Raw genomic sequence first — 26115 nt, 5'->3', positions numbered from 1 at the left:
CAGCCTCCAGCTGCTGAACGCGTGAACGTAAAATACAAAACATTCCACTGTCATGCACCCACTTCAACAGACTCCCAGCATGCATTGCAGAAGCTCACCTCCATCGATGGGGGGCTTTGGATTGAAAACGAGACCTTTTCCGAAATCCACAGGTTTGGGATCTGCAAAAAACACAGAGACGCTGTTAATCCCATCATCCGGACAACTGTCATGATGTCACTTCATCGCCGTCATGTGACCGATGAGGTCACTTCATCACTTTTCAAGCTGATCACTGTAACCCTTGTGCTATCCTAGGCACTTTAACATTGGGAGGTGGGTCATCTAGACCCACTAGGCAGTGCTCTGAACCTTTTTTCTTCAATGGTTTGTGATCTTCACTGGTGTTCATGGATTACATGAAATCTTTCCACCTTTATCCACCTTTGTCATGGTAGGGAGAACACCTCAATGGAAGGGGGGGGGTCATAGGATAGTGCAAGGGTTACGTAATTAAATATATGTGATTTAAGTGTCTTTTTTTTTGTTTTATTTTCTGTTTTTTTAATCTATGCATGTTATTTTTGTAATGAGTTTGATAAATCTGTGTAAATTCTTTATTGCTTTGACTATAATAACTATAATAAATCAAATCAATGAGGTCACTTCATCGCCGTCATGTGACTTGACGATGGAAACCAAAGAGCAGGATGGTCTCTATTCAATCACAGCTTTTCCAGGTTTTCCGGATTCCTGACAGAAGCAGCGGTGGGGGGAGGGGGGCAGAAAAGACGCTCAAAACAGTTTCTAAGAAAAATATGACATTTATTATCTTCATATTCATCACAATGTATTTTCATATCAAGACCATGAAGCTCAACAAGCTCAATCACCACATTGGCGTTCTGAGGCGGACTGCAAGGCGGCGTGGGGGCTCACCCCCCCATTTTGGTTGAATCAGAGAGACTGAGTCTGCGGCGCCCGGAGAAGATGGAATATTTGGGCAGCCCAAAAATGTTACTGTGGCAAAAAGAAACCAAAAGCACTTTATGGAGAAAAAGGGAGATGATGTGAAGATAAGAGAGCAAAAGCTCATTTAGTGCAGGTGGAACGAGAGACGGAGCTCATTTCCTCTGACGGATACCATCTTTCATTTAGGAGACGCCATCTTCATATTCCACCAACTTCTGATGCTCCTCAGGCGCAGATGAAACTTTTAAAGGACGCCTTTATGAGCCGAATATTTCCAATAAAACTATTTAATCAACGTTTAGAAAAGACTTTAGAAAATCTGAATCCACCAAAGGTTGGATGTTTTTGTCTGTGTGGATCATTTCAGAGCAGGACAGAAAAATCTGCAGAACGCTTCCATGAACAACAGAAAGCCGAGGCTCAAACTGAAGATTGTCCAGAGTCAGAACCAAGAAAACTAGAAACGGACCTGAAGTTCAGCATCACCAGCTGTGACAGTCAGTGGAATCTGTGTGAATCAAACCAACGACCATCCTAAACCTTTATCACAAACAGAAGGGAAGGGGGCTGAACCCCCCCAATGATCCGGCCTCAAAGCCCCACGGCCACGAGCGACGGGGGAAATAACGTTTTTTGGTTCAGGCGGGGTTCTTTGGTTGACCTGGTGAGGGGAAGGGGGGCGGAGTCCTCACTCTGAAAACGTGTCACGAGGAAAGGCGAGGTAACGATGTGGTGTGAGCGCTGGAACGGCTCTGCGGGCCTTTGGGAACCCGATTGGTTCCATTAACTAATTAGAAATATTAAAGGACTTCAAAGCGGTCTGTGGCGGGGGGGGGGGGGGGGGGGGGGGGGCTGATTTAAAGGCTCTCCATCAGACATTTTCCAAATCTTGCAAAAAATTTGATGGAGTGAGAAGGAAGATGGAAAAGTGCACGTGTAGCACAACACAAATCCAGCCGCGTGTCACCGCTGTATTTACTGCCAGGCCGCATTGATCGGGTTGTAGGGGGGTGGGGGGCGCAGGAATGAGTCATAAAAGGTGTAAATCATCACAAGTCAATTGAAATGGGAGGGAGACGCGCAGGGGGGGGGGGGGGGGGGGCAGAAATGATATGCAGGCAGAAAAGAAGTCCAAACTTGTTGATTGAGGCAGAAAGCAGCGTTTCCAGAAATGATGAAGGACGTGGATGTGAGGAGGAGGAGGATGAGAGGAGACAGATGTGAGGAGGAGAGGGATGAGAGGAGGAGAGGGATGAGAGGAGGAGAGGGATGAGAGGAGCAGAGGGATGAGAGGAGACGGATGAGAGGAGGAGAGGGATGAGAGGAGACGGATGAGAGGAGCAGAGGGATGAGAGGAGGAGAGGGATGAGAGGAGCAGAGGGATGAGAGGAGGAGAGGGATGAGAGGAGCAGAGGGATGAGAGGAGGAGAGGGATGAGAGGAGCAGAGGGATGAGAGGAGGAGAGGGATGAGAGGAGCAGAGGGATGAGAGGAGCAGAGGGATGAGAGGAGCAGAGGGATGAGAGGAGCAGAGGGATGAGAGGAGCAGAGGGATGAGAGGAGCAGAGGGATGAGAGGAGCAGAGGGATGAGAGGAGCAGAGGGATGAGAGGAGCAGAGGGATGAGAGGAGCAGAGGGATGAGAGGAGCAGAGGGATGAGAGGAGCAGAGGGATGAGGAGCAGTGTGATGGGAGAGCATCTAATGTGTGTTTGAATCCTGCTGAAAGCCTCCTTTCATGTGCTTCTGTGTTTGGGAGAACCTGCCCCCCCTCCACCTCCACTCCTCCTCCTCCCTCCTTCGCTCCGGCCCTCAGTGCTCCTCTGCCTCTCAGAATTACAGAACAATATCTATCTTTAGAAAGCTGCTTCTTTCATCCGGATCCATCTCTGGGCTCATTCTTTGGAGAAAAAGGGGGGTTTGCTTAATGGGCCCTTCTCCTCAGAGAGATCTAGCTCCGTCCATTCTGCCTCTCATCTTCTGTTTTCTCTCCTTTGTTTTCACTCCCAGGATTTGAAGCAGAGGAGCAGGAGCGGAGGGAAAGGCTCGGGGAATTAGACGTGAACTAAATGATGAGGAGCAGAAGATGGAGAGATGCAGCGGCAGAACATCTGTTCCTGCATCACCTGAACCACAAGAACAGCTGCTGAGGACCAGAACGTGACCTTCCAGAAGAACCACAACTCATGAGAACGGAAACACCAGCTTCTTTACATTTCAAAGTAAAAGCTTCAGATGTTCACGGTGACGCCCCCCAGACCACCGATGACGACGAAAGCTCATTTCAGACAAAGTGAAGACGTGACGCTCCTGAGCGTGACGGCGGAGGTTCTGAGCGAGAACAGAGGTGGAAGCTGGATGTGGAGCCAGAACACCGTCACCTTCACCGACGGAGCCCCCCCAGATGTGGGACTCAGCACCTCTACCCCCCCAGCAGACGTGGTCCAGATCCCAGCTTTCATCTCCGTTCCCGTCTGAGACCCCCACCCTCTGAACGGCGTTTCTGTCCTGGACGTGTGACCACAGCTTAAGGTGGGCCGCCAGAAGAACGGCTTCTCCTCTATTGTCTTCGTTACCGCGGTAACGAGTTCCCTCCAGAAGGTTTTTTTAGTCAGACGCTCTGATGAAGGCAGTCACATGATCGCGTGTTTTTTGCATGTTTGGTCTGAGTTCTTGGATGACAGTAAACCTGTAAACGTTCCTCCGTCATAAAACTGTAAACTGAGACACAAACGTCCTGGTTTCACGGAGGACGGCAGAGTCCAACCATGATCTGTACTTTGAACATGAACCGACAGGCAGAGCATCCAGGCAGCAAACGGTAGAAACAGCATCCATTCTCGTGTTGCTCAAAGGCACTACATCAACCAGGGGGCAGGGGGTGGGGGTCATTCTTTAAAGCACATAGAAAAGTCACATCCACAAAGAAACAGGCTCAGGATAACAGGAGGCTGGAAAAGTTCCAAAGTGTTCGTGCATTTCCTGCAGGCGGGGGCTTCCGCCCAAAAAGCAGGCACCGCTCCATCAGCTGCACAGAACCACACCCAGCAGATCCGCTCCGGCGTTCAGAGGTCCTCCTCCGCTCCAGAGAGGGTTTCCCTCCTGGCTTCAGCTGTGGAGGCCCCCCCATGCAGACCCTTCACAGCAAAGAGCAGACAGCGGATAAAAACCGCTCAGCAGCGGGAGTCAAAGCTGTCTCCTTTCTCCAGAGTGAGCATGGGTTCTGTGTGTGGGCCCGGTCCAGAGTGAAGCTGGTTCTGGGTCACGTTCCAGTGGAGGTTCTGGTTCTGGAGGGAGCTCTCCTGGCCGTGGCCACACGGCTGCTGGCTGCTGTGGTACATCACCGAATGATGGTGGCCACCGCCGCTCTTCTGGGTCGCCCAGTGGAAGCGATGACAGCATAGAGCCATCGCCGCGGTTACGGTCGCCAACAGCAAGAGGGCGCCGCCTCCAGCCAACACATAGTACCAGAAGGCGGGGAGCGGCTGCATCATTACTGTGTCAACGGTGGGCTCCATCCCAGATATGGCACCCCCTGCAGGGCGGGAGGACACGTTACTGGTGGGCTCGGCGAGGGGCAAGGCAGGCATGCAGAGTGCAGCGGCGAGCCGGAAGCTGCTCACTACCCCCCCCCCCCCCCATCCAAGCTTTGCATTCCACTTTAGATGCTTTTTCTGTCTGTTTTCACCCCAACACGGACACTTCACCTGAAAACTACCGTCATCTCTGAACGAGCTGAACATGGCAGTAAAACGGTTCCTGGGACCACGTCGTCTACCCCCCCACAACCAAACGCCGTTTCTCCAACACTTTCACCATAAATGGAACATTTGATTTGTTTTTGTCGACTTTTTACCTGTCAAACTAAAAGACCTCCTCTGCGTGCTCCTGACAGAAACGCCAGATTTCTGGACTTCAATGTACAGAAAAGTCCAGACGGGTTCTAGTTCCTCTGTTGGTGTCGGGTTTCCGTCTGCAGCTACAGAACCTCACAAAGCAAACGTCCATGATGACGTTTCAGGACAACGTTCCCAAACGTTGCGGCTTCTTTTCTCCCCGGTGACTCAAGCCGACGTCTCGTCTTAGACTAAAGCCTCAGCCCCCGCCGTCCTTACGGGTGGATGCAGGCCGTCACGTCAGCAGGTCGGTCCAGCCTGACCCGCAGGAAGTGTCAGATTTTTCCTTTCTTCTGCCCCCCCCAAATCCTGCAGACTGTAAGGAGCCCGTTAGTGCTGTGCACGTGATACGTGCACGCTCCCTGCTGCAGCCTGACTGTTAGAAATGAGGACATTAGCCAATCAGAGTGTAGTTTGTGTGGACGTCCCATGAGCACTTACGGATCACGTGCACACCACGTGCGTGCGGCTTTTGTGCGGTCGGGAAGGAGACAGAACTGACACCTCACTAAGGACGCCGTACGACAGCAACACCCGTACGTCACAAGCGTGTGTAACCTCCATCATCCTTATGAATACTTCACCATACCCCCCCCCCCAACGACCATCCACAGCCCCCCTTCACAGACCCCCCCCCTAAAATGAGGTGTTTCCATCAGGCTCCATGTTTTCTGTGAGTCTGAGCAGATCTGGGATGTTTGTGAGAATGAGGAAGACTAGCATGTTGCTGTTCACATGATGGAAGGCGTGTTGGCCCGTGTAGAAGGCGTGTTTGTCTGTGTGGGAAATGAAAGCTTGAAAAGCCGTCACGCCTAGCTGCAGCCGTCCTCACTGACGCACAATCCCGGTTTTCGTCGCCTGACGGATGCAAACGGCACAAGCGTGAAGCTGCACGACGACCACAAAGGTCCATGCCATGCGCCCGATCGCAGGAAACAAACCCCCCACTCTCTGAGGACCCGGGGGGGGTATAAAGGTCGGTGCAGCCTTTTCTTTGGGACGAGATCACGCTGAGTGAGGGAAACAACCGAGTTGCAGGGAGGATAAAAGAGAAGGAATGAATGGAGGGAAATAGAGAGAAATGGGGGGGGGGGGGGTTAATCCCGCCATGATATCTTTAATCCTGCATTAAAGGGTTCGTCTGAAACTTCAATACTCTGTCAACTCGCTGTGCACCAATCCCACTGAGAGAGAGGCTGTGGAGGAAGACGAGGAGAGAATGAGGAGGAGGAAGAGGAGGAGGAAGAGGAGGAGGAGGAGGAGGAGGAGGAACCGGCTGATGAAGAGAAGCTGAAGACGAGGAAATGAAAAGTGCAGAGAAAGATGCAGAAGCTGAGGGGAAGCAGCCGACTTCATTTAGGCTTTTTGAAAGTTCAGACGAGCTTCTTAAAGAGTTTAAATTGGCTTTGATTGTAAAGCTGCTCAATGCCCCCCCCCCCCCCCCCCGTGGATTAAAGACAGATCACTTCAGGGATGGGGGGGGGGGCGCAGCGTTTTTAAGCCTTTCCAGGAATAATTCTCTGCAGGAACGTTTCAGCAGAACTCTGACCCGTTCGGAGCGGCCTCTCCTCTCACGACGTTTCTCGTCCTCGTCTTTTCAGAACCAACACAAATGGTCCAAGCTGCAACCGGATGGAGGTGAACCGGGCCGTGCCAGGCTAAAGGGGGGACAAACTGGATTTGCAGTTTCCCTCCACTCACCATGAGGCATCACTCCAGTGCAGAAAGAACTCAGCGCCTCATGGCCTCGACGAATCCAAACCCAGAGGGACCTGAAAGCCCCCCTCCAGACAAAAGAAAGTTTGAGTGTCAGACCCCAACAACACAGAGTGTTGGGGTGGGGGGGGGGTTTCTGCCCCAGGGGCAGGAAGCTGGTCACGGGAACCTTTCTGAGCTGTGGTGTCGTGACAGATCGGTTTGGTTCCGACACGATGGTCTGTTGGGTCTGGATGTGAACATGACCGCAGCGGGACTTTACTGAAATGAGGAAGCAGTCTGAAGGTCAAAGGTCAAAGGAAACGCTAACAGATGCTTTTCCTCATTTCTGAACCTGATTTTTTTCTGGTTCTGCTGGCTTTTCCTCAGAACCTGCAGTCCGTTTGCTCTCACAAGCTCCAGGTAAGGAAAGCCAGAGGTTCTGGTCCAAACCCAGATCTGAACAGGGCAGATCATAGCCTAACCACTCTATTGCCCCCCTCCAGACTGAGCTGTCTGAAGAGGTGGGGGCTAATTGGAGGTCAGCGTTTCACGCAGACGGCATCAGGAACTTACTGGGTGGAAACAGGAACCAGAGGTGAAGGAAATGAGAGGAAGGAGGAGGAGAACAGCAGGACAGGAAGGAGAAAAGAAAAAGACATTTCCTGAATTAAAGGTAAAGAAAGAAGTTCTGGACTGAATCTCATTAAATTACAGGATATTTCAGCCTCAACAGGGTTTGATGTTCTTCATCATCCGACTCGTTTGTTTCCAAGGAACCGTTTAGGGAGGAAAGAGTTCATGCAGGGTTCAATATCTGAAGTAGGAAGAGGGAAAGTGGACGCCGGCGACACGCTCAGCACGCTGCAGCGGACACGCAAACGCCGCCGCTGCAGGAGGAAATCTGCAGTCGGTTTCCGTCATCCTTCCCCACGAGACGGAAGATCCCGACTGGATCAAGTCCAGAGAAATCCATGAAACTTTCAGCTTTTAATCTTAAGCATAAATGGGGATTTTCTTCACATGAAGTGGACGTCTCAGAGTGTCTGAAAACAGACACTGAGAAAAACCAGAACTGATTTGTTTAACATGACCACAAGGCGGGTTTTTCTTCTGGCTGTAGGTTTGGGTTGAAAGCCACATGCAGCAGCTCATCTGCAGGATTTCTGCTGAAGCAACAGCCGGCTCCGTGCAGAGACACACTGCTGCCTCCCCGATGCTGAGCGTCCTGCACCAACAAAGCTACAAATGCACACCAGCACGTCTGGATCTGAGGAACAAAATGCACCACCAGAAACTCCACGTTCTGCCGCACTGCAGCGCCGAGGATGGAGGCGGCTGAACGGGTCACTCAGCGCGGAGCTGCAGGCTCAGCAACAAGCAGGCAACAAACAAACAAACTGAGGCGACACTTACTGCTTATTTCAGGAGTCAAGGCAAAGAGAGGCTCTGAAAGAGACGGACAAAACAACACAACACGTCACCAGGAGGTACGACAGCATCACAAACTAACTTCTGCTTCGTCTGGGTGTAGCCCTTGTGCTATCCTAGGCACTTTAACATTGGGAGTTGGGTCATCTAGACCCACTAGACAGTGCTCTAAACCTTTTTTCTTCAATGATTTGTGATCTTCACTGGTGTCCATGGATTACATGAAATCTTTCCACCTTTATCCACCTTTGTCATGGTAGGGAGAACACATCAATGTAAGGGGGGGTCATCTAAGATAGCACAAGGGTTAAAGTTGCTTTGGTTTGGAAAACACTGTGAACGTTCATGGATAATAATCCTAATGTGCTGTAAAGGTTTGTTAACCATTGTTGGTCCTTCAGAACAGAAGATCATTCATGATAAAAGTTTCCAGATGTGATGTCAGAGATCCATGATCCTCCAGGTTTGAAGTTATTTCTACAAACTGAAGTGAAATTCAGACATTTGTCCTCTTTCTGTCTCATTTATCATCCTCTCTTTGTCTTGGCAGTCATTTCTAACGTTTCTGTCCTCCTAATCTCCCATAAACAGTCATAAAGATAAAAGAAAACTTGGCTGGAAGACGGGATGAAAGGAGGACAAACTGGGAAGAGAAAGGCGGAGGAGGTCTGCAGGAGATCAAAGGGTCACGAGGTTCTGCTGATGTGACAGAAACGGCAAAAATGACAAAACAGGAAAAAAAAGAAAGATGTGAAAAATGAAGGAGGAAGGAAGGAAATGACGGAACCAATAGAAGTAAAAAAAACATGTTCTTGGACGCCGTTTCCCCTTTTCTTCTCCAGATTGTGTCAGCACATGCACAGACTCACGTGCACACTGCTCCAGCTCGATGCTGTCACTCATGTGGATGTTGTCGATGCGGATGTGGCCTCTCGTCGGGTTCTCAAAGAAACCTTCAAACACCACCTGAACCGCAGGAGAACGACACGGAGGTGAAGAACGGAACCTCCCGGCTCTGAAGCTGCTGGCGGGCCTTCAGCCGCCTCACCTGATACTCTTTGGGGCTCTGGGGCAAGATGGTTCGGCCCTCCCTCCAGTGAGGCCCCTGGTCCCCTCTGAGCTCCCAGAGGAGGGTCTCGCCCAGGTCGCTGTCCCTCAGCAGGACCCTCAGGCTGCCCTGGGCCTCCCCCTGGAGCTGGTAGTGGAACTGCAGGCAGAGCGGGCCGCGCTCCGGCTCCACCTCGGGGCTCAGCAGCCGGGCCTTCTTCTGCTGGCTGTGGCCGCCGGCGTCCAGGTTCAGATAATTCCCTGAGAAATCTGGAGAGGAGGCAGAGAAGAAGAGGCAATGCTTTCTCTGAGTCTGAGTTCAGACCAAATCTTCTGTTTTTACAGACAAGAAACTCAGAAAATCTGACTTTTAGAAAAATAGGTTTGAATTTTACTTAATAATTCTGAATTAAGCACAATTCTGATGAAAACTTCATAATTAATTAAGGTATTGATCAATTCTAAATTCAAATAGTTGTTTTAAAAAAGGTTCCTGTATTATTGACTTTAATTCATATTTTTTTAAAATTGGGCTTTTTCAATCATGTATCTTTGAAATGTTAGATTGTTTTAAATTCCACACATTGTATACGTGGACGATACACATGGAACAGCTCAGAGAGATACAGACGTGCCAGACCATTCACACATTTAAAAACCAAAAGTAAAATCTCAAAGTGATCCTGATAGACACAGGCAGCCAGTGAGGAGAGCGTAACAGAGCAGTGATACGCTCACACCGTCTGCTCCCCCTTAACAGGCGGGCCGCTGAATTCTGAACCAGCTGGAGACGGCGAGCAGAGACGGTCAATACCACTGTAGAGAGTTCCAGTAGTCCAGTCTGGAGAAGATCACAGAATGGATATCTTCTTCCACAGCATGAGGAGGAAGGTATGGCTTAGCTTTGCTGATTAGCCCCAAGTGATAAAAACTAGACTGGACCACAGCACTGACCTGCCTGTCAAGGTTTACCCAAGATTCCATCTGAAGGGTCCACACATCATAGTGACCCACTGTTCAAGTCTTTTTCTGCCGTTCATGGACATTATTTCTTTTCTTTTCCAACTGCAGGGTTTTTCTGCAACACAACAAATTCTTCCCCCCACGCGGGGAAACTCGTTGAAACTTTTATTTGCCATAACTTCAGGATAGTTCTAGCACAGCTCTACAACAATTTAATGTTTTTGCTTAAAGAAATTTCAGCTTCTTCTGCAAATATACATGCAGCTCCACAATAATAGCAACAGTCGGAGGTGTTTCTGCAGAAGATGCCATTTATCTAGTTACACATATTTCCAAACACGCTCTGGTGATAAATATCTAGCCGCTGTAAAATCTTTCTGCACATGAAACCACAAACAGTTTCTGAGAGCTGCACGCATTTGTCTCATTAATGGCTTTACTGCATCTTCCAGGCTGTGATGCAGGCAGAACCACCATCATTCTGTGGCCAAACCACAAACAGGAGAACCTTTCCGTCATGAGGGGACGGACGTCCAGAACCCTCCTGTGAGAGCGCCTCTGCTTCTCTGAATGCAACTCCATGCTTGTTCGTAGCCTTTGTCTGGACTTGGAGGACTGGAAGACGGATGGACGGGTTAGAGAGCAGCTGAGGAATGGATGTGAAGAAAAAGAAGAAAACAGGAGGAGGATCGTGTTGTTTTCACCACATGACCAGCCCATAATCACCCTGCTGCTGTTTTTGTGCTTAGTTGTTTCTGCAGCAGCTTCACTGAAGACCAACAGCCTGAGCGCCTCAGCGGCAGGACGTCTGGAGGATTCTGGACGGCAGGATGCTCGCTGAACACATCTGAACGGAGGTGAAGCCCCCCCCCGCAGGCCCCGAAAATAACAGTAACCCAAATAAGAGCTGCTCATTAAACACTCAGAGGAAAGTTGCAGTGTGGTTCCGAGGTTCTGCGTTTGATCTCAGCCGACGTACAAAGGGAGGGAATTAATTAACAAGTCTCCGCGGGGGGGGAGGCAGATTGTCTCTGAGGGAGGAACACGTATGTGTGTGTGTGTGCTTTTCTGCATGCGTGTTCAGGACACGGTTCTGGACAGACTTTAGATTCACTGATTCATTAGTTTTAGCAGGTGCTGCTTTTGAGTTACTGAAGTAACTAAAGTCACGTTCCTCTGTTTGCAGCGACTTCAGGTCCTCAGAAATGCTCATCTGTAACCTTTCAGCACATAACAGCCACCGCTGTGAGGGATCGCTGTCTGCAGAAATCCCCACAGAGTGAAGAACTCCAGCCTCGGCATATCTGAGATCAAAAGATTAATTTATGAGCTGTGTTTCGCCGGCTTTTCTCTTTTAAAAAGCCTAAAAAGGCTCTTAATGACAAAAACTGGGGATTTGATTTGCATCCGGAGACGGCTGGCAGACGGGGCGCCGGGCTAATGTTGCTGCAGAACAGGACTTAATGTCATGTTGCTGTCAAACAGAGACGCTGCTGAGTCAATTTCACAAAGTCACAGCATCACACACACACACACAGGGCAGCGTTTGCACACCAACATGCGCTCACTCACACAGTCGGTGTAAAGCTCACGCCGCAGCTCTGTCAGCTCGTGAAGGAGCTGCTCGGCCAACCACAAACCGGATGATTCCAACAGATACCAGGAAAAAACCCGCCGGACGGCAAGGTCGTGTGTGTTTCTGGGCACAAAATAACCCACACTTGTGGAGTGTTGTGCACCTCGACTTGTGGAGTGTGTAGCCTGGGGGAGGGATGGAGAGCGAACGCCGCAGAAGTCATCATGTGACTTATCTGAGCGCTCGGGGCTCCATGCAGGAGCCTTTCAGTGTGTTTGAGAGGCAGCCACAGAGGAGGGAGCGGTAAGCGTGACTGATAAAACTGTCTCTGTGCTTTCACGTTAGAGATGGACAGATGTGAAGGAGCCGGCAGCGCTGATGGACACCAAGGGGAGGTCAGGGATGGAAAACGCAGGACGACGGCAAAGAAGGGGGAACGAACGGGAAGAGAGGAGTTTGTGATGAAAAACAGCAAAATGCTAAAAACACAAACAAGAAGAGGAAAAAAGCAAAATCCTAACAAGAGAGAAAAGAGAAAGTTGTGGATTACAGCTGCAAAAGGAGCCCTGACTTCCAGCAGATGAAGGTGAAATCCTTGCATCATGGTTGCTTCCGGTGGATCGTCTCACTGCTGGGACGCTCCACCTCAGGACCACTGCTTGGTTCTTAATTAGCTCCAGCGTGGAGGAGCTTTATTTTCCATGAAAAAGCAGACACGGAGGATGTCCAGAAAGACAGATGTGTTTCAGATCAGCACTGCTTCTTTTCTTATTGTTTTTTTTAACTCGATAAATAGACCCCGCCCACAAATCCTCCTAAAGCCTGCTGATGAGGAACACATCGGAGCTGCGGGTCAGTGTGGTATTGGTGGATGAATCAGGAAATAAAGACCAGAGAGCGACGATGAAATGCCAGAATAATAAGTCATAGTAACCCTAAGGTCAATAATTTGGTTTTAAAATCAAGAAAATATCATTTTTACATGTAGAAGCAGACGCTGATGTTCCTTCTGTCTTCTTATTTCTACAATGAAACTAAAACCAACTTGATGAAAGATGAAGATTCATTTTGTTTAGTCTAGTTTCTGCTGCTTTTTAGGAGGAAATATTTAACAGCTTTATCTGAAAAAGCCAACAATATTATGGCTACATTCACCTCAGTGCATTACATGGTAAATGCAATTTCACATCACCATTCATCCTCTAAATGTATTTAGCTTGTTTAAAGCCTGTGATTCAACACTGCTCTTCATTGAATGCTAAGCAGAACAGAGCCGACCTGCAGAACCTGAACTCACAGGGACCCTGATCCAACCAGAAGGAGCTGCAGTTCCAGAGGAAAATGCAGGATTGAATGCTGTACTGCTGAATGGAAATGACACTTAAAGGGTCATAATTAGCAAAAAAATACATTTAAAATAAAGAAATGATCAACCCTGTGACCATAAGTGGTTGGGATAGGCTCCAGCAGCCCCGTGACCACGAAAGGGAACAAACGGAAGAAGAAAATGGAAGATGGAAGAAATGATCAAAATTGACCATAAATAAAGTGAAAACAGCACAATAACAAAAAATATATTTTTGTGAAAAAGGCCAAAGCCGGGTATCGAACCAGCGAGCTTCTGCACCAAGGATTCCCCATTTATTTCAATGGAGGCAGAAATCCTGGAATATCTGGAAAAGTTCTAGGATTTGAAGGACCAAAAGTCACAGCTGGAAAAAGATGAACGAGATGAACATTTGAATAGTGGAATGGATGAAATAGATGAAACACAGTAGGAGGAGTTAAGCTGCAAAACATGGAGGAAGATACTAGAATAAAGAAAGAGAAACAGGAAAACTATGATTGAATACTTTATAACATTCAACCAATTAGGCCTCACGACAGAACGTTGATTCAAACAGACAGACTAACCCGAATGAGAAGAACACTATCTAGATTTCTGGGGTTGGCAAAAAGGTTCCTGCTAATAATTTAGCACTTTCCAACAGGCCTGCACCTTAAAGAAGTGCACGTCAGATTTCAAACTGTTAACTGTTTTCCTTCCATGATACCTCCTGAATTTGTAAGCCAGAGTCAAAAGTGCGAACGATGTTGTGAGTTCATCTTCTGTCAGGATTCAAACACAACATTTACACTGATCTGTTCATGTTATACTTTCTTATGTTCGCTAACCACACCCTGCTAGTCACTTTGACCCCAACATTTGGATTGTTTTGGTGCTGCCAGTGCTCTGGTGCTGTTCTAGGCCACACAACCCCTGGCCTACCTGCAGTGGGGCAACATGGTGAAGCAGAAAGGTCTGAGGTTCGGTTCCTGCCTTGCCTTTGACCACATCGGCTCATGTAGTCAAAGTTTGGTGCCTGGATGAGCGAATGGGACTTGTGATTGGGAAGTAGTTTGGGCCTTCATCTCAGAATCAGAATCAGAATTCCTTTATTGTCATATGCACAGCTTACACCGACATACGAAATGATCTTATCTATATATCTAAATGGGATGGTATGGGCCACTCCAGGCCTCTGGGACCGTATTCCTGCATGTTTTCCAACATGCGCTGCTCTGGCATGTTCTGATTGGCTGAACACACCTGAACCAGGTAATCAGTGATTAGTGGGGCTTGGAAATCTGGAAATCTGACAGACACACCAGTGCTCGAGTTACCCATCCTGTATGCGCTACGTCACGCCACTCTCCCTTGGACTAGAGGAGCATTTTGTTGTGAAATTATAAATGAGCTGTTTAATCAGACCTTTCAAAAGGAAAAAGCAGAAAAAAGAGTCCAAATATTACGACAAAGGTATTTAACCTGGCATGCAGCCAATGATGAGCATCTGCTGGAAAATCTGGGCCAACAAGACAATTCTTGAAATGCATTAAAACTATTAGTTACACAAGAAAATCTGTGACGAAACCATATGGACTTGAATTGACAGCAAAGCGATTTCATAGGGATGCACGGTGGTGCAGTGGTCACAGCAAGAAGGCCCTCGGTTCAAGTCCCAGCTGTGGGACCTTTCTGTGTGGAGTTTGCATGTTCTCCCCGTGCATGTGTGGGTTTTCTCCGGCTTCCTCCCACCGTCCAAAACCTTGCTTCATAGATTAACTGGTTACTCTAAATGTTCCGTGACCCTTGTTCTATCCTAGGCACTTTAACATTGGGAGTTGGGTCATCTAGACCCACTAGACAGAGCTCTGAACCTTTTTTCTTCAATGATTTATGATCTTCACTGGTGTCCATGGATTACATGAAATCTTTCCACCTTTGTCATGGTAGGGAGAACACGTCAATGGAAGAGGGGGGGGGGTCATAGGATAGCACAAGGGTTAGGTGTGAATATGAGAGTGCATGGGTGTGTGATTATGGCCCTGCAACAGACTGGAGACCTGTCTGTGTTAGCAGTGAGCATTGGTGTCTCTGGGAAAGCTGTGCGATTATTGCTCTTACTGTCCGACCCCAGGGCCAGGTCCTGCCTCGTTCCATGCGTGCTGTGACCAGGTGAGCTGTGGACGGCCGTGTGCAGGGACCAGCTCGCTCCTGAGTGAGGATCCGCCGACCAGCCGCACAGGCTCTGCTCGAAGTCGCACACAGCTGACAATGACGGGGTTGTGGCTACAGGCAGAGAGAAACGAGGCACATGTCAGGACCGTCACGGATGATGGATCCACAGATGAGACTCTGCTGAGACGACAACAGTCGTGTGGGATTATTATTTCCTTTAGTTTTTGCTCTTTCTTCTGTGACATAGACATGGGATAGAAATATCAAAATGGGAAGCAAATGTTTAAAATGAAGCTGCCATCAATCCCACTGAGACAACTCGCCTGACAGTCCGTTGACCCGTAGCTGTGAAATCAAATTCCCAGTGTGTGTCTGAGTGTGTACAAGGAGGCAAGATACTCTGGCAGCCAGAGCTTATTTTCCTTCAAACTGAGCTTCCTGTGGGACTCGAAGGCAACATCCTTCAATGTCCCGAGGCCCTGAGGTGCACAGTGACATCATGACATTGACCTTGGCGGCGCTAGAGTGTATGGCAGGAATCGATGGATGTGTTCTGCTAGTAGATTTGTGTTTATCAGAGTGGAAATGGTTCAAGCGAGGAGCCTTGAAATCAGTGTTTACGTCTGTCTTACCAGATCTCCATGCAGGGGTGGTGCGCTCCACCCTCGGAGAGGTGGGGGTCGCCGTGTCAGGTAGGGTGGTGGTTTCTGTCAGAGGAAGAAGTGATGCTTTTGTTCAGAACAAGACAGTAGGATGACACGGCAGCGGAAATATCACCATCATTAAAACTGGTTTGAAGCCAGACGCTCATATTACAAACATTTACCACTTTTGTTTTGGATGTTCTAGAACAGAGAAAGCTGCTCCGTAGAGTAATTAGGATTTTCAGGAAACATCATACTCCTTAGGCTGATCTCTCTGTATTCACAACGCCATTCCCAGCCTGTTTGTCTAAAAATACCAAGAACAACAAATCAAGGCTGTGTCCAGAATCCCTCACTGCTCCCTAACCGCCACAACATCCCTAGATTAGAACCGAATTCAGACACTCATTTTTTTAATATGACGCCATCTCTGTTCCAAAGTAAAAACCTAATAAATATGAACATTCTACAAAGACTTTGTATGAATTTACTGAGTTCTGATGATGAAAACCTGGATGATTTGTAAAAGAAAAGTTTAAAAATATTTCAAATGACAAATCCTTCATGTACAATCCATTGTATTCACCGATCTAGTGAGCATTGGTGCACAGCAGTTTTTAACAGAGACTTCTGGGAAATTTCCAGTGCACTGGATTTTGGAATTGTGGATTTGGACAGCCTGGAAAAACGTGAATGCCAGGTTTAGTTCACTATCTGGGGAGTGCAGAAAACTGGACAGAGCCCAAGTCTTCACTAAATGGAACTGAATCCATGTACAGTTGACCAAAGCCCCACAGGGGAAAATCTTACAAGCTTTTTTCTTGGTTCAGAAATAAGGCACTGTAAGTGTTAAATCAATAATAAGATATTTATATTTTAAATTTGACCTTAGAGACCCGCTCACATGAAAATTGTCTTCGAACATGTTGATTTTTCTGATGATGAACTATTTTAATACAATTAAATGTATATGAACATTCTTACTGCAGTGGTATTTTCCATTTTTTCCACATAGAGCACAAACACATCTAAATCCATTTGAACCAAAATGACTGTGAATCCACATTTATAGACTAGAAATCTCGTCTGCAGATGGTCTGGAGCGTCCTGTCCACTCCTATCAAAAAACGTGCCGGACGCGTCCGCGCTTTCATCGCAGGCTAATGAAAAAAAAACCTCAAACTCTGCTCCTTTTTGCTTCCAACTGTCCCTTAATATCGGATGAAATTTCTGGATTTCTGTGGACCACAGTGTTCCAGACAAACATTAGCAAAGTGCTGCTTCTTCTCAGGACAAATGTTCTCCACCATATTCATCACGCAGTCTTTCATAAATTCCCCATCGGTAAAAGGTTTGCTGAGCTCTGCAATCAGAGTTTCTACCTCGAGGCTCGCTTTTGTGACGTTTTCTCTTGACTCACGAGTTCTGGTGAAAAACGCTGCCATGCCGTAAAACACTTTCCAGTTGCTTCATTTTTTCGTACCGTTTTCCGTCCATTTAGTTCGTCAAAGTTAGCATGTCTGGTCTGGTGATGCCTTTTGATAATAAACTCCTGAAAAGCAGCCAACGTCTCTTGGCATATTAGGCAGACACACTTGTTTCATCTTTCAGAAAAAGAAATATTTCCCCTGGTCCCGAAAGCGGCAGCCCTCATTTTCAGCCAATCAAAATCGAGCAATCGTACACACAGTTCTCAGAGTGTCCGGGGCCGCAGATGATTGATTTTATGACATTAACTCACGGACCGGTGAAAATTTGGAGCTGGACTTTGGACACGCCAGCTATTGGGATTTAATTAATAATAGAATTTTTTTTATTTCAAACTAGACCATAACCCATACAAATAGAGGGAGGGGGGGTATCTCTTGATTATTTGGTCACCATCGGGTTTTCAGGGCTGCGACAGCCTTCGTGGGGGGGTTACAACAAAGATTTGATCCAATTTAGTAAAAAAGTTGTTTCATCTTAATGCAGCTGTGAAGATAAAAACCTCGGAGCGGAAAACGTGGATTTCTATTGTCCCAATTGTTTTCAGGACCGGATGATTTATCCAGCTTTTTAATTTATGTTAACCCTCAGAAATACCTCCATAAAGATTCAAATGCTTCCAAATGTCCTCATGAAAACAGACGTCCTCATAACAGAGGGAAAGCACCGCGGTCCCCACAAGCATAGAAAGACAAACATACATGAAAAGGTCCTGCGTGACGGTTTGGTTTGGCGTAACCCCTCCCACGAATTCCTGCTCGGACTCGAACGCTCTGAGCTGAAGCAGAGAAAGCCTCCAAACGCGCTTCCTCTGCTCTCAGCTCTAAAAACGCAAACATTAGGCGCTGTCATGTTAAACAGTGTGGTCAAAGAGACGTTCAGGGACAGCCGCCTGGACCTGTGTGTCAGTGTGTTACAGATCGATAAGAAAACCACACAAGCGTGCACAGGGGTGTTCCTCTGCGACTCCATTACATCCTGCTCCCATAAAAACCTTTTCTGTTGCTGCTGAAAATCTTTAAAGGCTTCAGGCGGAAATTCACAGCACAAACACAAGTGACAGCATTCATTAATGTTGAAATTAGAAGATCATTTTGGGCTGGTGTGGCAACCAAACCACAAACTTCTCTGTAAATTGATGTCAGGAGGTCGTTCTTTTCCTGCTTCTCTATTCTGCCTCATTTCTTCATCTTCCCTGTTCCTCTTTTTTTCATTATTTTCCAACAACATGTCTCAGCTCTGACCTGTAAAAACAGTCAGCACAGACGTTCCTGTTGAATCACACACATCCTGGAATAGAAGCTGCGTTGTTTTTCCTTCCTCATTGCTCCTTCTGCCGTCCCTCAGGTATATTTTCATTACCACGCGGCTCCTGTTTCTCTACGCCTCTAGCTTTGTTTTTCTCCCAGTAGAATCTGATTCTGATTCTTTCAGCTCCACTCTGTGCCACGACTCCATTGACTGCTATGTTATGTGGATTTGAACCCCCACCTCTGTAAGTGTGGGCCCACTGCTGATTCACCTCGTGCTCTGTTGGGTTTGATGTTTCCATGACTCAGCGAGCGAACCGTTAACCTTCACGTGTTTGCTGAAGTTGCTCAGCAGCATCCATCAGCATCCAGCAGCATCCAGCAGCATCCAGCAGCATTCAGCCGCATCCAGCAGCATCCAACAGCATCAGCAGCATTCAGCAGCATCCAGCAGCATCCAGCAGCATCCAACAGCATTCAGCAGCATTCAGCCGCATCCAGCAGCATCCATCAGCATCCAGCAGCATCCAGCAGCATTCAGCAGCATTCAGCCGCATCCAGCAGCATCCAGCAGCATCCAGCAGCATCCATCAGCATCCAGCAGCATCCAGCAGCATCCAACACCATTCAGCGGCATCCAACAGGCATCCATCAGCATCCAGCGGCACTCAGCAGCATCCAGCGGCACTCAGTAGCATTCAGCACCATCCATCAGCATCCATCAGCATCCATCAGCATCAGCAGCACTCAGCGGCACTCAGCAGCACTCAGCAGCATCCAGCAGCATCCAGCAGCATCCATCAGCATCCAGCAGCATCCAGCCGCATCCAGCAGCATCCATCAGCATCAGCAGCATCCAGCAGCATCCAGCAGCATTCAGCAGCATTCAGCCGCATCCAGCAGCATCCAACAGCATCAGCAGCATTCAGCAGCATCCAGCAGCATCCAGCAGCATCCAGCAGCATCCAACAGCATTCAGCAGCATTCAGCCGCATCCAGCAGCATCCATCAGCATCAGCAGCATCCAGCAGCATCCAGCAGCATCCATCAGCATCAGCAGCATCAAGCAGCATCCAGCAGCATCCATCAGCATCCAGCAGCATCCATCAGCATCCAGCAGCATCCAGCAGCATTCAGCAGCATTCAGCCGCATCCAGCAGCATCCATCAGCATCAGCAGCATCCAGCAGCATCCAGCAGCATCCATCAGCATCCAGCAGCATCCAGCAGCATCCAACACCATTCAGCGGCATCCAACAGGCATCCATCAGCATCCAGCGGCACTCAGCAGCATCCAGCGGCACTCAGTAGCATTCAGCAGCATCCATCAGCATCCATCAGCATCCATCAGCATCAGCAGCACTCAGCGGCACTCGGCAGCATCCAGCAGCATCCAGCAGCATCCAGCAGAATCCATCAGCATCCAGCAGCATCCAGCGGCACTCAGCAGCACTCAGCAGCATCCAGCAGCATCCAACAGCATTCAGCAGCATTCAGCCGCATCCAGCAGCATCCATCAGCATCAGCAGCATCCAGCAGCATCCAGCAGCATTCAGCAGCATTCAGCCGCATCCATCAGCATCCAGCAGCATCCAGCGGCACTCAGCAGCACTCAGCAGCATCCAGCAGCATCCAGCAGCATCCAACAGCATTCAGCAGCATCCAGCAGCATCCAGCAGCATCCAGCAGCATCCATCAGCATCCAGCAGCATCCAGCAGCATCCAGCAGCATTCAGCCGCATCCATCATCATCCAGCAGCATCCATCAGCATCCAGCAGCATCCAGCAGCATCCAGCAGCATCCATCAGCATCCAGCAGCATCCAGCAGCATTCAGCAGCATCCAGCAGCATCCAGCAGCATCCAACAGCATTCAGCAGCATTCAGCCGCATCCAGCAGCATCCATCAGCATCCATCAGCATCCAGCGGCACTCAGCAGCACTCAGCGGCATCCAGCGGCACTCAGCAGCACTCAGCAGCATCCAGCAGCATCCAGCAGCATCCAGCAGCATCCATCAGCATCAGCAGCATCCAGCAGCATCCAGCAGCATCCATCAGCATCAGCAGCATCCAGCAGCATCCAGCAGCATCCATCAGCATCCATCAGCATCCATCAGCATCCATCAGCATCCAGCAGCATCCAACAGCATTCAGCGGCATCCAGCAGCATCCATCAGCATCAGCAGCATCCAGCAGCATCCAGCAGCATCCATCAGCATCCATCAGCATCCAGCAGCATCCATCAGCATCCATCAGCATCCATCAGCATCCAGCAGCATCCATCAGCATCCATCAGCATCCAACAGCATTCAGCAGCATCCAGCAGCATCCAACAGCATTCAGCAGCATTCAGCCGCATCCAGCAGCATCCAGCAGCATCAGCAGCATCCAGCAGCATCCAGCAGCATCCATCAGCATCCAGCAGCATCCAGCAGCATCCATCAGCATCCAGTAGCATCCATCAGCATCCAGCAGCATCCAGCAGCATCCAACAGCATTCAGCGGCATCCAGCGGCATCCATCAGCATCCAGCGGCACTCAGCAGCATCCAGCGGCACTCAGTAGCATTCAGCAGCATCCAGCAGCATCCAGCAGCATCCATCAGCATCCATCAGCATCCAGCGGCACTCAGCAGCACTCAGCGGCATCCAGCGGCACTCAGCAGCACTCAGCAGCATCCAGCAGCATCCAGCAACATCCATCAGCATCAGCAGCATCCATCAGCATCCAGCAGCATTCAGCAGCATCCAGCAGCATCCAGCAGCATCCATCAGCATCCTTGCCTCGTAGTTGTGCTGAGCACAAACTCACCGCGTTGTTTACATTTCAGTTACAGTGGACGTCTGAAGGATTACTAAATAAGCCGGAACAGCAGTTTCTGCACATGAACGTCCACCAAACTCCACATTTACATCGGATAATCAGCCGCCAGCTGCTGACATTAAGCTGCTTTCATTTAGTGCCCTTTACTGTTGTAATTAGCTCCCCACACTGGGGGTGGGGGGTATGCAGAGGGGGAAGCCTAACTCGTTCCGCCTCACTCCACCATTTTCCTCATTAGTGACCACACACAGCTTCCGTCAAGCTCCTGCTTCCACTTCCTTCCTCCTCATCCTCTGTTCTGCTGCTGGACAGACTGATGGGAATGACAACGTTTTAACTGTCATCATTTGTTAGTTTGGTTACGGGTGGAGACTCAGTCCTGGACTGGGACACCCTCAAGCCCTCAAGGTCAGAGCGACCCAGACCCCTCCTCCTCTGAACTCACGTGCTCGCTCTGAAGGAAGCAGGAGGTACCAGAGGCCCACGGGCGTGTTGGAGAATTGCTGACGGAGCGGCGGGAAATGGAAAGAGAAAACTGTTCAATTATGGAAAGAGCTGCGGCTCTAAATCTATCCGCGTCGGGCCAAGGAGAACGACGGCCGCCAAGCAGCAATAGATGGGAGGACTTTGCTGCTCCACTTCTGAGACACGCTTGGTGTGTTTGTCTAACGAACGTGAAGCAAACGGCTGAGACACGTCAGTCACCGACACGCCGTCAGGTTGCTGTCAGGATTATCTCACGCTTCTATTGAAGCCTTTTGTGAAAGTGTCAAACTTTTGGCCGATCTCCGTTTCAGACAAACACCTTCAGAGTGGTTTCTTGATCTGCAAATTTGACGGACATTCCTGCTGGACCTTCTCGAGAACCATCACTCACGTTAGGGTCCCTCTACGGCTGCTCTTAGATTCCCTTTTGCTCAAAGACGCCCAAATGTCGGCTCCTAGCGTCACATTTGTTCACCAGACAGAGGGGGTTTACTGAGTCAGAGGAGAAGGAGCAACCCCAATCATTACCAACCCACCTCTGTGTTTCACTGCTGGTTTGTGTTTTGTCCTTTTAGTTTTTAGACTCACACATTCAAACAGAAGTGGCGCTCGAGTTTCCTAGGGTTTTTTTCAGATTTAAAGCTTTTTTTCTTTGACTCACACACTGATTGTCTGGACACTAAACTTCCTATTAGCAGATAACGGATCATCAAACATTCATTCATTTCTCCGCAGAGCAGATTTATGGCACTTCAGTTTAGAGCAGGCAAAAGTGTTTGAACGTTGGAGTTCAGACATGGCTGCATTTTTTTATGAAATGTTGGTCATCCGTGATCCATTCGTGATACACTTCATTCATACGTGTTTCTCGTGTTCGTCAATGTGCACAGAAAGTTTCGGCTGACGAGTCTTTCCGTGAATTTGGTTTTGAGCTGTTCACAATTTTTTGTTGGTTGAGAATTCCGCAGTTCATGCATATTTTGTGTAGTCTAGACGCAATTAATAAGCAAATCTTACACAATTGTGTGTGATTTTTGTGAAATGCATTCATAAATTTGTGTGTTTCCCCGACCGTCCCACGAATGTCTGACGGACTGAGTGAACAGCAAAAGGACCATAAGTCACATGAGCTTCTATAAGAAAGGCTGGGTAGCTCGGTTGGTAAGGTGAGAGGCGACCATGCAGGGATCCAGGGTTCGATTCCTGGAGTGGGGATAAACAATGGTACAAACGGCGGAGCTTTGAAAGTGTCTGAAGGGCAGAGCCTCCAGCTCCACAGCCTCTCCTCACTTCCTCAGCCAATCGCTCGAGCACCACGAGGAACGTGATGGTAATCGTGGCCTCAAGTGTCAGATGCAGGACGACTACAAGTGAGCCGATGGGAGGAGGCTGGCGGCGTGAACGGCGTGCGGCAAACATCAGCACAGCGACACAGAAACCTGGAAGTTCTGTTTGTGATGAAGATCTTCAGCGTGGGGCATTCCTTTCTCCAATGGTTGATCATGTTACACAGAAGGCGCCGTTTCTGAACGCTGCTCCCCAACATGAGCCCAGGGAAAAGACGTGTGGAAAATGCAACAAATCCAAGTCAAACTCTGAGGATCTGACGCGAAAGGAGACGCTCAGCTGCTGCAGAACTTAAAGCACATGCTGGGTTTTTAGGATCCGGTTCTGGAGACGACACAGCAGCTATGAATGGACGGTTGGACTGATGGGAAAACGGAGGATCGGGGAAGCGCCGTAAAGTCACGGTGAGCAGAAACTAAATATTTACACTGGAGCAGCTTCAGCTGTTTTGCACACTGACACATAAACACAGAGGAACCCACAGAGAGCCAGGCCCAACTGAGCGTTTCCATGTGTGAAACCAGAACCAGAGGAAGACCAGATCCCCTCAGCTGTCCCGAATAAATCACACATTCCTGTTTTTCATTCCAAAATGCTAATGCTCTGTGGCTGTGTGCTCCATTTTAAATCACTTAACGCCGTCGTACGCTTGTAACGCGGCTCCGGAGGTCAAACCGACTTCTGTATGATCTCCTATTTAGGATGTGAGTTTGAAAACATCTGTGAGGCCGACGCAGCTCTGCAGGAGTTTGATTGAACTCAATCAGGAAAATGCAGATTTGCATCTCCTTATTAGTGTTGAACTGAAATCGTTCAAACTCATTGATGACTTTCATAAGAAAGAAATGGCTGCAGAAACCAGGAAGGTTGTGAAGTTAAAGAGCCGACGAGTGCGATGAAGTCTGGGGAGGAGGTGTGGTGTCTGAGCGGCGGTGGGGGCTCCTTACAGGAGCTCTGCAGAAGCCCCAAACATCAGCCCTCAGCCCCCTCCTCATCAGTGTTTCCCACGTCTGCTTCCCTCGAAAGGAGCTTCTAGTGACGCTTTTTATTACAAAATGAGGAAAATCAAAAGCAGGTTTCACTAGAAACAACAAGAAAATGTTATTTTTCTTATCTGACAGCCCTTTCAGCCTCTGTAATACTTTTACAGACTTTTACAGATCCATACTCAAATGTAGGAAAGTAATAGAATGTACCTTTCACTTTTTTCTACTAAAACAAGACTTGATCTAATCCTAAAAATGAATTTTCTCCATGTTTGTCAACTCTAAAGTTTTCCAAATAAAAAGTGACTTATAATTTTGTTGCCTTAAGTGTTCTAATGTACCCGACAGATATTATAATATACTCATTTGATGATTTTAGGGGATGTAATCAGAGTTTTTATGGCTGAAAACAGGCGGTTCATTCTAACAAAAAGGTTTGTGGAGACAAAAGAAAAGTTAGAAAATAGTTTTTCCACAGATATAAATGAATACTAGGTTACTGTTGGAATGAAAATACGACTATCTGGTACTTCCAAAGGAAGTTCCGGATGATTCTAGAACATGTTCTGCAGCTGTGTGGGCGGAGTTTAAGCTCAGGTGTTCTCATGAAGACAAACCTGACAGCACTGAAACCTGTAGGACATTAAATCAAAAAAAGGTCCTATTTCTGCTGTGAAATGCTGGATATGTTTTTTACCCCAAATTAATAAAATGCGGGACAATGAAAGTTTTTGTTGACAAACAGCTTAATTCTGCTTTGCTTATGGAAAATCACATTGAGAATTTTCCAAACTTTTGTGTTTATGTAGAGTGGAAGGTGAAGTTTGTCTGAAAAAGTGTTGTAAATAAAGGTTTGAAATTTGAATCTAAAACAAGGTTTGTGTCTTTAATTACTGATCCTTACTGCTGCATCTGCTTTTAAAACCTTAACGCTATTTCCTAAAATCTCTACAAGATTCAGTGAAATTCTCTGTTGCTCGGCTCTGAAGTTGACTGAAACAACATCAAACCGGGTCAGACCTTTGAAGCTCCACGGCGAGGACGCTCCTTGGGTGAAACCCCTTCTTAGCCTCACCATCTGAAGGAAAAGGTCGACCAAAAACGGGAAACCCTGAAAGTATTCCACCAAACTGTCCAGAGTTACCGTCTTTCTGTGACGTCGCAGCTCCATCATGAAGCTGGATCTTCACAGAGACGTGCGGCTCGGGGCTTTTCCTAACGCGGTCACACTAATTACCTCCGGAGATCTCCAATCAACTGCCCCCACTTGGATGAAGGGGCAAACATGACGTAAAGTTGTGTTGTCTGTTGTGTCTGGTTGTCAGGAGGAAGATGATTCTGGTTCATGAAGCAGCAGCAGATCAACTAACAGCTATTCTTAGACTCTCACCCCCCGATAAGAAGACGTGTGATCAACTCTGGAGAACTTTCATCTGTCTGTCAGCGTCTCTGTGATCCTGGGTTTGTCTGTTGATGTTTGTGTGTGTGTACCTGTGTGTGTGTGTACTTTGTTGTCCACCTGCAGGCGTTGGGATGCGTGAACAGCAGCTTTAATCTCTGCGGTCAGACGCCTGGATGACACGCCGCCGTCACGGCTGCAGCGCCTGATTGCAGACGGCAGTCACATTCCTGCTCTTGTTGAACAATAATGAGCAGCTAAGCGGCGTCATTGTGCGTCTCGCTTAAAGTCGGAGCTGTAAATGTGGATTTTTTTTGGGTGGGATTGTCAGGCCGATGTGAAAACAATCCAGCAGCAGTAATGGAAAGTCGTGTCTGGATCCTAAATAATGAAAAGCAGAAAAAAATGAAGTTGTTTGTTTTTCCCCAAACAGGAAGTAAAGTTAACTGGAGGAAAACGTTCTGGTGACTGTCCAGAGGAATGAAGAGTGTTCCTCATGAGAGGAAGAGAGCTGATGTTTTTCCTTCTTTGCTTGTTTTTTCTTCCACTCTGCATGTGTGTGTGTGTGTGCGTGCACGTACGTGCGTGCATTCAGCAGAAGCCGCTTCAGCCCACCGGAGTTCTCCGTCTCTTTA

General features: G+C 48.3%; 1 protein-coding gene and 1 long non-coding RNA gene across 6 annotated transcripts in view; one reads left to right on the top strand and one right to left on the bottom strand.

Moving 5' to 3' along the window:
* LOC101172397 (neuropilin-2) overlaps window positions 1-26115 on the bottom strand; it is a 94772-nt gene that overhangs the window by 5946 nt on the left and 62711 nt on the right. Inside the window, exons 12-17 of one of the 3 annotated variants that reach the window (XM_011473641.4) lie at window positions 15691-15765; window positions 15005-15169; window positions 9019-9287; window positions 8840-8936; window positions 7956-7988; window positions 99-161 (exon numbers count right to left, since the gene is read on the bottom strand). In XM_011473641.4, coding sequence (XP_011471943.1) covers window positions 99-161; window positions 7956-7988; window positions 8840-8936; window positions 9019-9287; window positions 15005-15169; window positions 15691-15765 — 702 coding nt within the window. Of the gene's footprint in view, window positions 1-98; window positions 162-783; window positions 4484-7955; window positions 7989-8839; window positions 8937-9018; window positions 9288-15004; window positions 15170-15690; window positions 15766-26115 lie in introns of those variants that run through there. The other 2 variants (XM_023950505.2, XM_011473642.4) reach the window with 2 other exon arrangements.
* On the top strand, window positions 9287-16685 carry LOC110014889 (uncharacterized). Of its 3 annotated transcripts, none has more exons than XR_013652610.1 (3): window positions 9287-9908; window positions 10433-10837; window positions 11902-16685. It is a non-coding gene; the product is annotated as an uncharacterized LOC110014889 (long non-coding RNA). The 3 variants fall into 3 exon arrangements; XR_013652611.1 differs by having other exon boundaries at window positions 9287-10614; window positions 10730-10837; XR_013652609.1 differs by having other exon boundaries at window positions 9287-10837.

The sequence above is a fragment of the Oryzias latipes genome, chromosome 21, assembly GCF_053564925.1.
Source record: "Oryzias latipes strain Hd-rR chromosome 21, Olatipes_Hd-rR_3.1".
NCBI classification, from domain to species: Eukaryota; Metazoa; Chordata; class Actinopteri; order Beloniformes; family Adrianichthyidae; genus Oryzias; species Oryzias latipes.
The sequence above is the reverse complement of the archived record's forward strand: the minus strand, read 5'-3'. Positions and strand labels throughout refer to the sequence as shown.